This window comes from Bombus vancouverensis, chromosome 13 (genome assembly GCF_051014615.1).
Source record: "Bombus vancouverensis nearcticus chromosome 13, iyBomVanc1_principal, whole genome shotgun sequence".
Classification (NCBI taxonomy): Eukaryota; Metazoa; Arthropoda; class Insecta; order Hymenoptera; family Apidae; genus Bombus; species Bombus vancouverensis.
In genome coordinates, this window is record NC_134923.1 from 10,610,415 (window position 1) to 10,625,147 (window position 14,733).

Here is a 14,733-nt window from a genome sequence, read left to right on the forward strand (position 1 = left end):
AATTTAAATAAATTATCGCAATCTATGTTATGTTTTTATCTTCCTTGTGTAGACAAAATTCGTATCTTTCGCCTTTTTCTGATTTAGCTATATTTATATTCAGTGAAAAACAATGAATGCTTTTAAAATCTGGTTATGTTAACCAATTTCATTAATTCCTTCTTCTTTTTTATATATATACATATCTGCCCGAGTATTTATATTTTACGAAGCATTTTAAAAATATACGCTATATGAAAGTATTCCATATATGTATGTACAAAAGCGTAGAATAATGAACAAAGCATGACAGCAGTTCATGGAAGAGTCTGCATCATCTAGGAATCAAAGAGACTCTTGTAAATATACAATGTTGTAGCAGCAGCAGAGTCAATTCTTTCCAAAACAACAAACGTACTGTATTAATTTGCAATCGGAAATTAGCCGAGCATATTAGCCTTAGTAAGACGATTTTTGCATTTCTCTCTCTCTCTCACACACACACACACACACACACACATATATACATACGTTCTTTGTTTCGAAAGTTTTTGTATAATTATGTAACATTGCAATTTTCTTTTTACATAACTGAGTAATAGGGAGAGTAAAAGTTGTGCACGCGATGGAGATACAGCATCTTTCATTCATAAAAATGTAATACTCCGCTACTTTATTTGAGTGTTTTATTGCTCTTTGGGACGTCCTTTCTAGATTTAGAATTTTATCATGATAGATAGATACTCTGTTTTCGCTAACTTTTCCGCAATGCTATATTCAGATATATATAGGCCCGATACTCGTGTTAGCAAGTATCGAGTAACCTACCTAACGAGCACTTACACAAATCTTTATACAAAAAATATGATATGGCTATCTAATCGCAGTGGCACATGAATACGTGTGGCTGTAACGTATATAAAAAATATGTTTTAACGGAGATTAAATTGGCTGATAATAATGGTCCACGATAGACCAACGTGGAATTATGAAAAAACGGATCTGAAGTAACTGACGAGTTGCGACGTTTTAATCAGAAATACAGGCACAACGATAGGTAGGGATGATTCTCATTTTAGTACTGCATTTATTATAATAATTTTGCATGTAAAATCATAACAGTAATATTTTTATCTAAAATTGTTACGGAGAATACGATTATCACGTTTGATTGAAGTAATAAAAAGAAACATTAATAAAATTCTGCATATTTTCTGTTTGTTTCATACGAAATATTAAAAGACATCAGAAATTTTATTTGTGCTAGAAGCACTTCGTTATTTGGTCAATGCGTCGAACGGAGCTAACGAAGTCGTCGAACACCGTAGCCTTTTGTCTCTGATCAAATTTTAATTCAAAGGTTTAATTATTTTTCAAAGTGCCTTAAACACAGACAATGGTAAGATTATCTTTGTTCCTTTTGATCAGTATGTTTTTCATTTTCTTCTTTGCACTGATAATGCTACCTTTCAGAGAGACGGAGTGAGATTGCGTCAACATGTCTCTAAAAGAACTACTAGTGATGTGGTATACCAGGATAAGGTTTCTTCAAAAAAGAAAGAAGTACTGCCAAATGAAACTCAACATTTACTCTTTCTGTTTACCTTCTATCTTTTCGTATCCATTATCATTATCACGTTTGAGAAGAAATTACCTGAGCCATTAATGACAGATAAAGAAGGTCTATATCCAGGAAGATTTATAGCAGAAAGAGCACATAATCATCTTTTAAATATCACACATATTGGGCCACGAATTGTTGGAAGTTACGAGAACGAAGTATTAGCAATTAAATATTTAACAAACATTATCAATAATATAGTCAAAGATGCCAATGAGAACCATAAGATTCTAGTCAATGTAACCAAGCATAGTGGAGCTTTTCCTTTAAAATTTCTGGATGGAATGACTAATGTATACAGAAATGTACAAAATGTCATTGTTAAGATTGGTCCTCATAGACCTACCAAGAGCAGTTTATTAATAAATTGCCATTTTGATACCTTCCCAGAAAGTCCTGGTAATAATTAATGGAAACACCTATGCACATTTAACTTAATGATTATTAATGATTAAATGTTAATATAGCTTTCTATTTTAGGTGGTTCTGATGATGGAGCTGGTTGTGCTGTGATGTTAGAAATTTTACGTGTGATTTCTCATAGTCCAAAATTGTTTAAGCATAATGTTATATTTTTGTTTAATGGTGCTGAAGAGAACTTATTACAGGTACATTAATTGTGTCTAATATTGGTAACACATTAAATTTATTTTATTTTTTGAAAGGTACTAATTGCTTAAATTATACAGGCTTCTCATGGCTTTATAACGCAACACCCTTGGGCTAAGGAGGTCAGAGCTTTTATAAATTTAGAAGCTTGTGGTGCAGGCGGTCGTGAATTATTATTTCAGGCTGGACCTGATAGCTCCTGGATGCTTCAGGTACTGTTGAATAATGAGTTAACCCATTTTTATTATTATAGATATTATAATGTATGTTTATTTCTTTTGTAGATATATGCTAAATCTGTTCCTTATCCCTATGCATCATCCTTAGCTCAAGAAATATTTGAAAGTGGTATTGTACCTGGAGATACTGATTTTCGAATATTCAGAGACTTTGGGAACGTTTCTGGTATTTATTCTACACTATCTATTTTAATATTATACGTTTGCTTTTAGAAAGAATACCATTTTTAAAAATTCCTAGGTCTTGATTTTGCTTGGGCAACCAATGGCTATGTGTACCATACTAAGTTTGATAATATTCATCAAATACCATTGGGGTCTTTACAAAGGACTGGAGATAATATACTTGCTTTATTACAAGGGATAGTATTAGATAATTATTTATCCGAGGTACCACCTCAAGATCACACAGGAAATCCTGTGTTCTTTGACTTTTTAGGTACATTTGTAGTCAGATGGCCACAGTATGCGTCAAGTACAATTAATATTATCAGTATAGTTGCCGGTATATATTCAATATATCTAAACATGCAAAATGCTCGGCGAGGTATCTATATCATATTAAATTAAATTTATTACTATAGAATAAAAAATATAATTAAATGTTTTTATTTTTATTTAGATGTAAAAAAATCAGTATATTTAAAGCATTTATTATTATGTACCGGAGCAATAATCGTTTCATGGTTAGTATCTATACTTTCATGTACATTAATCGCCCTCATTCTTACTAAACTTGGGAAAGTTATGAGTTGGTATGCAAGGCCAGCATGGTTGTTTTTCTTATATGTGGTCCCAACTATCTTTGTGTCAATGACGTTTTTCTTATTTATTGGGTCTCGTCAAAAGAAGGCAAGTTTATAGTAACATACAACAATGCTTTACTGTATAAATCGTTAACTGATATTTTGACTTGATATTTTATAGGAAGTTAAATCTGCGTGGATCTTATATCAAATATACTGTGATTCGTATTCTATAATATGGATGTCTGTTCTCTTCTATTGTGTTATATTGGAGATACGATCTGGTTTTATACCATTACATTGGGTTGTATTCCCTACTCTTGGAAATATACTTCGATGTAATTTCTTTAACAAGTGGAGAGGTATAATCTTAATATTGTGGAGCAATAATATGATGAAATTAAATATATTAATTTAATTGGTTTTACATGTAGGTTGGAAATGGCTGTTTTATTATTTAATGACAATGTGTCTACCTTATATACAATCGTTCTACTTAGTAATTGGAGCTCTCTATCTTTTTATACCCATAATGGGACGATCTGGTAGCAGTATAAATTCAGAAGTTGTTATGGCTAATATGTTATGCATTCTCTTTTCCTTATTACTCAGTTTCACGGTAAATTATTGAAATTATCGTTAAAACAAAAGTGTTAGGAAAGGTCTGTAAGGATATAATTTAATCACTAATATTTTGTGTTTAGTTGCCATTTGTACTTTTAATAAAAAATGCAGAGAGAATCCTGAGTGTGTTAGTGGGAATATTTTTAATAACTATAGGTGTATTAATTTTGACTCCACTTGGTTTTCCTTATAGTGGTGATTTGTCATCATTGGCACCAGAACGATTTATGATTGCGGTATTGAATGAAATTTTTTCAATTCTGTTACTTGGAAAGTAATTGTATAATATTAAATAAATATTCAATTTATAGCACACACAAAGACAATATTACGACGTAAATGGTAATTTGCGGTACACTGGAACAGGATATTGGATAGCAGATTTAGACATGAATAGTCCACATAGTGTGGAAACTATGGTACCTGAAATAGGCGCTGTTACATCAACAATAAAAGATTGTGAAAAAGAATTATATTGTGGCCTACCGTATTTTATGCCTGTTACGACATTTTTATGGTACTTGTTTAATATTAAATTTGTAAGGTTTTTAACACATTGAAAAATTTAATTAAATACATATTTAATATAAAAATTTTTACAGGAAAACAAGCTGGATTCCAGGTCCTGCACCATTGATTAATGTACCAACAAAACTTGAACTCATTTCAAAGTCGATAAAACAGAATATTGTCAGTTTTACATTCAATGTCACAGGTAATTTCTTTGTAATTATATAAATTATTAAATAATAATTAAACATTTAATTCGAAATCTATTTTTAGGTCCTGATCATATAAGTATAATTTTATCTCCATATAAAGGTGTTCATTTAGGAAAATGGTCTATTTTGGAAGGGAAGCCGTTAGAAGGACCTAAATGGAATGATAGAGAAACATACTTTATCTATTATTCTTGTGCGTCCGATTGTGTTCCTTTCACATTTTCTCTTGAATTGAATGTATGTAGAACATAAAATGTAGAGAACATAGTATGTAGAACATACTTATGATATCTACTTTACTAACGACGTTTACAATTTACATGTATTTTTTATATAGGTAAACAGTATGCCCAAAACTCCATGTTTATCAATAGCATTAGGTGGCCACTTTTTACATGGTGAACACCAAACATCTTTAAGATTTAAACGATTCTTGGCACAATTTCCATCTTGGACGGTCGTCACTCCATGGACAGCTACGTATACTTCTTGGCAATTTTAATATCACGTAGGACTGATTGTTCTACTGCACATCTCTATCGAATGCAATTTTGTGAAAACAGCTAAAAACAGCCTAGCGGAAACGGCACTGTACTACGTTGTATAGTTTTAGATACGTTTAAAAGATATATAATACCTAACAATGCAAATTATAAGCTTAAGGAATAGAGTAATCCTACATTATACATGCTAATTTCTTGCAGTTGCAATATAAGAAAATACATCGATCAATATTTAGGGAGAAAAAGCAAACGAAAAAGAATGTTGAAGAATAGAACTTTTTCCATTCTATTTATATAAATTTTTTACTAGTACATTATCAGATCGTCAAAAGGAATTTTCGAAGTAGATCTAAGATAAGGTAGAATGATACGAGGATTTGAAACATTTCGATTTCCTTAATTGTAGTATTCGTAGGATATTATAATAGCATATCAACCATTTGCCTTAGAATCACAGCTATATTTAATTTTTAAATGCTAGAAAAATAACAACCTTAATCTGTAAAAACAGATAGTGGACCGAAAGAGATAGAAATATCGCGAAGCTATCGCCATATGATGATTATCTTTTTATTGCGATCTTCGGGTTAAAAATATTGTTGATCAAAACCACATGACCACATGTATTTTACGATCCTGTGTGAACAGTTTAGAAGCACAAATGCAATAATCTGCTTTATTATATATACACCGTACTAAGATATTTTTAGATTTTATTTAATGTACATTTAATCTATAACATTTTGACTTTCCCACCATCGAATTTTATAGTTATTACATATGTCTTTATATATTAATTTTTTTGACGTCTTGTTGAGACATTTGTGTTATTATAAATGTTTGTAATGAGAAGTATATCGAACTTACTCGATGGAAAATTAGGTATATTTGTTAGGATTTAACTATGTGATTTATTAATGGGTTGTAGTTAAGTTGCAGTTTTGGAGGAGAGACAATTCTTTTTATCATTTCGTTCGTGTTCCTTTACATTTGGTGTTGAAAAGAAGTTGAATTTATTTTAATTGTTATTATGTTTTATTATTAATGTATAATAATTTGTTTTTGTATCATTAACAAATGTATGCAACAATTGCTACAAGACATATAAATTAATTCAATTCACGTAGGATATCAAGCAGTAAACAGTTCAAAAGATTAAAACGTATATTTAATTAAGAAATATTTATTGAATTACACATGTTCAAGTTTAATTCTAAGAAAATTATGCCAATATTAGTAGCCAACCGCGCATAGACGGAAGTAAGGTCAAAGTATTAATAGAAGTTAATACGAGAAACTTCAATATAATGATAGTACTTTTACACCAATTTAAAAGAGAAACATTAAAGTGCATGTACGTTTAGCTTGTTATAAAAACATTAGAAGATTTAATTTTTTACAAACTAACGTTTGACAATCTTAAATTCGATTTTAATACACATACATTGATTAAAAATTTTCTCAGACAATTGGAATGTTCCAAATTTTATTCCCATATTTCTTTTTATATTCTTTGTGATATTTCTTATGATTGACTGAATATTTAAAAAAGGTATATATAGCGTATAATTTTCGTTACTTTAAGTAATCTTATATAATTATGTAACTTTTATTGCACAAATTATTGTCAATGATTCTACTTAACAGTATCGCACAATATTAAGCACATATGTATATATAATTTTGTTACGAGAATTTATTCAGTTTACTGAGATTTTTATTATTCGAAGTATTTGCAATATTTAGGTAATTAGTTTTATCTGGTTGTCGTTGAAATAACGCAACTGGTTTGTTGTCTATTATTTCTTACTAGTCTCTGTTGTTCCCAGCTTTTTGTTTATACCTTTTCACGGATTTATGCGTTTAAATATTCACATATTCCTACTTCTTTTTAATGTTCACCTTATAATCTTATATACGCGTTACTATTGTTATTTAGCGTTTCTCGATAAACGACTAAAGTTTAACACAAGAAAACAATAAAAGTGTTGACAATTAGATTCTCATGTTTTTTACTTTCTCCCCGTTACAACTAGATGTTACTGATACATTTATTAAATTATAATAATATCGAAATAAACTCGTGATATTTATTGAATTTATCAGATAAAACACGAATTGTCTAATTGTATAATTAGTAAGGAAATTTACAACGATAACGGGAAATTTCTCGTAACTGTTAGGTCATAATATTATGGAGTTAAGTACCTATCGTTACCACTGTCCATTGATCGATCGTATCAATTTCCTGTTTCCGTGATCAACGATTACGTATGCCACCCAGGTGAATTCCATTATCTGAATGGAATCACGCGTTTGACACACATTTAATTTCAAAGTTCCTCAATGTTTCAAATTCCACTCAAAATTATTGAACTTTTAAATTTTCAAATATCTGCATGTTTAGATGGATCAATTTTTAAATTTACAAATTTTTAACATTTCAATTTTTAGTATTTTTTAATCTTCAAACTTGCGATTGAATTTCCTTCTTTATTCTAAGAAATTTAGCGCGCTTCTCCACTAAGGAAAACCACACCTACGTGCAAATTCTAATCTGTACCCAAAAATATTTATCCTTAACGTGTAAATCATCTTTTACGTTCAATTAAAGAACTATTTCAACAATTCTCTTGTACTCCCATCTACGATAAAGTTCAAACCAACATCCCAAATTTCCCTTTTACAAATTCCTAACTTTCCAAAAAATCAAACATAAAAAACTAACTAATCCAACGCTAAGCAATTTTAACACCCTATATACGACATCGCCTTACCCTACATTAAATCAAAATCAACGACATAAACGACCCTGAACTCTAGCAAAGACCCAGCGACCTTGAAATCCTGCCACCTCCCAAAAACTTCTCCAAATTCTCAATTCTTCCCTTCTCTCGTTTTATCTTCCTTCTTTCCTCTTTCTCTGGTGGTTTCGTAAGAAACGTGTCAATATTGACGCACCGGCATCCTGTAAGACGAGACCGATTTCCTGGTCGAGGCGACACTGATCTGCAAACGGGTCGTGGTGTTCGACTCGCGAGCCACGAACCGTGAAAACGGCTCGATAATCGCGACGAGGTTCGTTGATTCGTCGCAACGTGTTACGAGCTACCTGTTACACTCGGCGATAAAATGCGGTTCAAAAGAAAGAAAAAAAGAAAAAAGGTAAAGGAAAAGAACGAAGGAAAAAGAGAAGAGTTATCAGTCACGGTTTTGCGATAAGCAAAAGAGCGCGATATATTGTTCAGATAAAAAGTCTCGTCGGTGCTCGTAGCTGGTCGAAACAATGCTTTTTTCCTTCGTCCGTTGCGTTGCGCTCGTGGTTATTTTAATGGTAATTGTCGGTTCCGCTCGTTTTCCCATCGATTCCACGGAATGTGCCAACCGATCTCGCGGGTATCGCGAATTACGAACGAGATCTATCCAAAGTGTGAGACGTTTAACGGATCTTCCAATTGACCAAGGAGCAAGGTGAAATCGGTATTTTAAAGGGACCTTTTTCCGCGAAGAGCATGGCTGGGAGCAACCTTTATTGGAAGAATGGAACTTTTGGAATTATTTGTAGAAATGGAGGTAAGGTCCGTGTTGCTTACTTCCTTTTCATCGATTTTAGTTGCTCGATTAGTAAATCCTGGCTTTTGGTTTATTTATTTTGAAAGTGTAAAGAAAGTAGAACTCGTGGAATTATTCATAAAAGGGTAGGTAAAGTTTGAGATTAGTTCTTTACTTTTTTTATCGTACCTCTCTGGACATTAGACTGCGGATTTCTATTCGTTTATGTGAAATTGAATGTGCAAAAATGTTGCATAAAGATGCTCGTTATAATATTCACAGCGTAAAACAGATCTCTATTTAGGTACCACTTCCTCCATAATCTTCATAAGAATGTAAGGTCTTTAGTCCATTAGTCACTTCTTGCGCATTTAGAGACAAAAATGTTGCAGTTGAACGCTCAAATTATGTAACAGATGGAGACATTCAACGACTGGAATAGTATTTATATGGTAAATTGTGGTTTGGTTATTTTGAGCGCAATATTAGTAGCTGTGTGATAGTAAGACAGTTTTGATGAACTTAAGGATGCCGCTGATAATTGTATCGAGAGCTTGCAAATTAAAGTATCGTTGATTATGAGTTGCTTGTAAAACAGTTAGGTAGAGAAGCTGCCAGGTGAAACTCGTTATCGTCTCCCTCTTAACTGGGGTTAATTGTTATCGTTAATGATCGGTATGCGTGATATAAATCATACTAAATATTCTACGTGCATTCGTTGTACATTTATACGAATATTTGTAAAATTTTTGGAAAAGAAGCATTCGATTATGTGTAACAAACAAATACAAGTTGGACCGGAATATTCACCTGTTCCTTTAGCGAAAGGAAAAGGAAGATTAAGAAAGTTCAAATGTTGAACCATAACTCTTTGATGTTTCCGTGGTTTACAAAGTTAAAAATGTAAAAATTTCGTACCATAATGGAGTCGTCAAAATAAATTTCGTCACGATTTTTCCTGCAGAACCTCCGATTGAACTGTGCCTGTTTGTTCTTCAATTAGCAAGCGACTGTTGGATTTTTTAGTTTCAGAGCAGGTCGACAGACTTCCTCATTTGCACGGCCTACTTCCTTCGAGATTCCTTCTTCGTTATGCCTTTCGCTTCTTTCTTTATCTAGTCACGAGGGTGTTTCTCGAGATTTTGCCGATCACATGGTCGGTTAGTAGCGTATCTCTCGAAATTTCTCATAATTTTTACCATCAATCTCCTGCGTCTCAAATCTCCAATATTCATAAACAAGCGTCGTCGTTCACTTATTCTATAACAATCATAAAATGTTTAACTGTAAAAATATACGTATATAAAAATGTAAAAAGTTAAACAACCCAAACCAATGCGTTCCTTTTTTTATTTTTTTACATTGAGATAAAGTAGCACAAAAGATGGTCCAACACTTAAAATATAGGATAATGGAACATAATCATAAATCGTTTCCTTGTTCGTTCACGGTAGTTTATATTTCCGCCAGTCGACTTTTCTAAGAGGACAAAATTAGGCATCCGAATTATCCAGAACCGGATGGAAGGTATATACGCAGGCTCGTGCATACGTGCGTTCCTTTTGCTCCTTCGTGTAAGTACACGACGTTCTATGGTCTTATATATGCATCCCCGCGTACGTGATTCGCTTACTGATTAATTATTCTTCTCTTGGTTTTTTCTCCCTTCTCTACTGCCACCTTCGTCACGTAAATACCGTGACGAAGGAAGAACAGAAGAGAAACCTCGATGGGCCACGAATCACCGAACCCTACGATGACTTTCTTCGTAAACTTTCCTCCTTCTGTCTACTCATCTTTCGCATTTTTCCTTCCTTCTTTTGTTTTCGTAATTTTTGACTTTCCGTTTTCCTCTGTCGGAATTTCCATTTTAGAATTCATGAATGTCGTTAGTGAAAGCTTTTAGCGATTCATTAATGTTGGGTGTTATTGGTTTCTTTATAATAAGAGTTTGCTTATGTTTTCGTAATTTTGGTTTAATGTTTTTTCCAATTGAAATTGAATCCATAAGGGATTAATTCAACTAGGGTGGTTTCTGATGGAATTTGAACAATCAGAAGAGAATAACAAAATAAGACAAAAAATAGAACATGTAACTAATCTACATACTATGTAATAATATATAGTATGAAGAAATAAAAGAACAGCATAAAAATCTCAAATACTGATTATCAATACTCTTTTGAAATTGCGCTCGACGTTATATCATATCTACATTAAATTAAAATTGACACTTTTTGTTAACTATTAATTCCATGATTATCAAAATTAGTCAATTCTAATTATGATTTTTCAGTCATCGTCCAGTTAACAAGTTAAACGATTAAAGGCAAGCAACGGTAAGGAAAGGACTGAGATTCGCGATTGAAAACGACGACATCGTTCCATCCAATTGTATACTCTAGCACGCGTTCACCTGTGCACGTTGGCACAAGTATACAACGCGGAGTATGATGTCACCGATACGAGCTTGGTATTTGGTACAGGAGAACGCGTGATTCGCATGAAAAGCTCGATACGCGAAGCGGCGGCTCTCCGTCGAACGATTTGGTCAGTCGGTTCTTCGCCATATCCGGTCACCGCGCTGGCACACGCGCGTCGTCGCCCGCTACCAAGAACCGGAAGTCACGGAGAGGCCCGAGGGATACTCCGCTCGTGATCAAGCCTGCTAACCCGTGGAACGCTTTTTATAGTTCTTCTGAGGACATTTTCATCCTTCTTAAGGGCACCTTACGCTCGCTTTTCGGGCACACTTCCGGTTGGTTACGCGGAACTTCAATTTCAGTAGCTATTCTTCCGTTCGAACGAATCTTTGTAATTTCGTAAGTTGTGTTATTTTTTGTCGGATGTTTGTTTAAAGAGACATTATTGTTTGGAATGCGGTTTTTCAAAGACGAAGTGAAGCGAAGAGTATAGAATTGTTATTTTAATTCGATGTGGAGGAATTTAGATTTTAATAATTGAAAAATCGTGATATGAGATTGCTTATTAAAAACTGAGTGCGAATTTTGATATATTTATATTAGAAAGAAGGAGGAGAAATCGAAAGGTGTAGAAATGTGTAGAATGTATATGAAATATGCAAAATACCAAGAGTATAACACTCGTTACGATATTTACGAAAGAAAAAATTTTCTACGTAAATTCCAGTTTAATTGTATTCATAAAAATATAAATATGCATAAATATCCGCAATCCATTAATAAAAATCTTATTAATATTGAATATACATTGCGCCTCGTCATCATAAAACCTCCCGCTAAAATTCGTATTAATTCTAATTTGTAGAAATTGTAATTTCTTACTTTCTTTGAGTGCATTAATAGTTTGTCTGTCACAAGTGAATCTTAAATCTCATCGTAGGTTTTCATCATCATGGTATCATGAATCTTCCTCTCCAAATCAGAGCAACTGATGACGACTCTACCGGTGCAACAATTCGCAGCTTGCCTCCTAGAAAAGATTTTCATTAACGCCTTGTCGACCGGAAGGTGGTGACTCGTCAATACCAGCGATAGGGACGATCGGTAAGAACAGAAGACGGAGAGGAGGAAGACACGAATCGCACAATCGGTTCCTGACCAATGGAACAAGAAGAACGGGGAAGCTTCACCCCCTCTCGACTTTGGTCGTTCGACGTCGTCTTCGAAGTCGCGACGCCCACGCTATCAGTTATTTGGCGAGTCTCCAGCCTCGTGCAGGTGTCTCTTTCGAATAACGCGTCGACTGTACTTTCTACTGCTCATCCTCTTCATGGACTATCCAGGAGGGATAAAATCAAGATCACACCTGAAGAAAAAAAAACACAATTATGGAGAATATTGTATTTTCCTTGTTTGGGAATTGGTCTTCTTGGTTATTTTGTTAAGGTAAGACTATTTTTGGTAAGTTTTGATGATTTCTAGCTTGATTTTTTTTGGTTTCAATTCTATGCTATAAGGAAGAGTGTGAGTTGGTGGATATTGTGTTAGGAGATTGGAGAAGATATACTTTTTGCTTGAGATTGTTTCTGGTTAAATTAATTAATTAAATAGTATCTTAGATTTTTTTAGGGCAAAATTGGAGTTTGCTGGATATTATTGTAGAAGATGAAAGAAGATATACTTTATGTTTGTAATTATTAATTTTGTAGATTGTTCTTAGTTATATTAATTAATAGTTTATAGTTAATAAAATGATAAGTAAATAATTAGTAATTGGAGAAAATATACTTTACATTTAAGATTATTTTTAGCAAATATTTAGTAGATCGTTAATTTAAAGTTGAAACATAATATGTAGAGGCGTACAAAATATCAAAGTACAGCATTCGTAATAATCAGTAGGTTTTCTTTCTTAAACCTTGTTCATAAAAGCATGCAGCGTTTAGTAATCTACACACACGCACACACATACACACAGGATTAAGATTTTCATATTTTCTAATCTTTTATTATATATTTGATAATATATAATTTAATCTTTATTAATTTTTTATTAGAATATTGAAATTTTAAAGTAATTATGGAAAAAAGAAAGAGGTCACTCACAATCAAATTCCTTAGATATTATAGTGTTCTGTGACTGAGTGTTCTGTTTAAATCTTTGTATTCAACGAGAAGAATGTATCCACAATATTAACTGGGCGCCTCGAAGGCAAGATGTCGGCATAGCTGATGTTTTTCAAAATTCGGCTGTGTCACATCCAGCCAGCCGAACGTCCAGACACCAACGCAAATTTCAACCATCGGGAGGATTAAGAAATCATCGTGTCTTCACTCCTAATTTTAACAACAACCATTTAATAAATCTCAGATGACAACTAAACACATAAAAATACATGGGAAAAATCTTTAAAAATATCTAGAAAATTTCTAATACTATTGAAGATTTGAAAAAATAGTTGAAAGTATTTAAAAGATATGACATCACTGAGAATTTTATAAAATTCATCTTTAAAAACGTTGTACTATATTTTTATCTAATTAATTATTCTTAATTTTAAATATGCTCTAAAAAGTATATGTTAGTTATTTTAAGCTTTAAATTATACTTTAATCTTTCTTATACCAATTAAATAAAAATAGCATGCGTTCTATTGGCCTGGTAATAAAGTATATTTCTGGTAATAAGCATAGAAAGAGTTGAGATTCATTTATCGAGGTCAATGGATGTCGAGAGTGAATCAAATTAACGATATAAATTTTGATAAATTTGCAGCGAAGTCATATGCGATCCACGTAGATTGTTTTTGACCGAACTTCTACCGGATGCGATGCCGTCTCCAATGGAAAGCGTTGTAACGTGCTGTGCACGCTAATTAATGCGTTAGAAGGACTATTCTTTCGACGTGTCGAACCTGAAGTGTTCAGTAAAACCCTAAACGAAAGGATACTTAAAAAAGAATCAAGAGAAAGGAAATACCTCTCAAGGTTTGTTTTTCCATCGCCACGAGGCTATAAATTGTTTTACGTTCTCTTGTTTTTAACTGAAACAAAGATAATTATTGTATTATTACTTCAGTATTTTTGGTTATTTTTTGTAGTTATTATTTACAGTAATTCTAATAACAAATTTGTAGATTATTAGGGCTTATCACCAAACGAAGATTTCAGGCTAATTAAACAGCAATTGAAACCATTACTTTCCCAACTGAAAAAAAATAATTATAATTGTAATAAAAATTTCTGACAACTTTATCAGTTTCATGTAAATTGTATAAAATATATAAAAAATAAATTAAATAAGGATATAATTCTTCATAATTATAGCAAGAATATAAGAAATGCAATATTTTCTAATTAAGCTGCAAATTAAATTATTTGAAAATGAACCTTGTTAATTTTATAAATTATAATCTATTAAAATTAATCGATAATTGATTAAATTAGGCATTATTTTAAAATCACAGTTAATAAACATAGTTAATACGCATTTTACAAATTGATAATATTGCGTAATTTAAACTATAAAGTAAATAAAAAATTATTTGCGAATTGCGTAAATAATAAATGTATGCAAAATAGAGCTGATCTGACACAATAAATTTAATTGCAATAAATTGTGCATCAAATGCACTTTTTCTGTATCTACTTCTTTACCCGCCAGATGTCAGAATGGTACAAAAAGAAAACGTGCTTGCGTAGTAGAATGCGCGAG

General features: G+C 32.3%; 1 protein-coding gene and 1 long non-coding RNA gene across 3 annotated transcripts; one reads left to right on the plus strand and one right to left on the minus strand.

Moving 5' to 3' along the window:
* The first annotated feature begins 266 nt into the window (after positions 1-266).
* LOC117163835 (endoplasmic reticulum metallopeptidase 1) lies at positions 267-5,224 on the plus strand. The gene is made up of 16 exons (XM_076623928.1): positions 267-441; positions 867-1,036; positions 1,222-1,378; positions 1,453-1,999; positions 2,081-2,208; positions 2,290-2,421; positions 2,494-2,614; positions 2,690-2,995; positions 3,071-3,304; positions 3,380-3,556; positions 3,629-3,813; positions 3,899-4,054; positions 4,130-4,335; positions 4,421-4,533; positions 4,602-4,777; positions 4,878-5,224. The coding sequence occupies exons 3-16, from the start codon at positions 1,376-1,378 to the stop codon at positions 5,040-5,042; spliced, it is 2,649 nt and encodes an 882-aa protein (XP_076480043.1). The 5' UTR covers positions 267-441; positions 867-1,036; positions 1,222-1,375; the 3' UTR covers positions 5,043-5,224.
* A 1,533-nt stretch (positions 5,225-6,757) lies between these two features.
* Positions 6,758-14,242, minus strand: LOC117163526 (uncharacterized). 2 transcript variants are annotated; one of them, XR_013059933.1, is made up of 6 exons: positions 13,999-14,242; positions 13,125-13,355; positions 12,105-12,384; positions 11,901-12,048; positions 9,514-9,855; positions 6,758-9,028 (listed from the first exon to the last, which is right to left on the minus strand). It is a non-coding gene; the product is annotated as an uncharacterized LOC117163526 (long non-coding RNA). The 2 variants fall into 2 exon arrangements; XR_004465476.2 differs by lacking the exon at positions 6,758-9,028 and having other exon boundaries at positions 9,450-9,855; positions 13,999-14,237.
* Between the last annotated feature and the right edge of the window lie 491 nt (positions 14,243-14,733).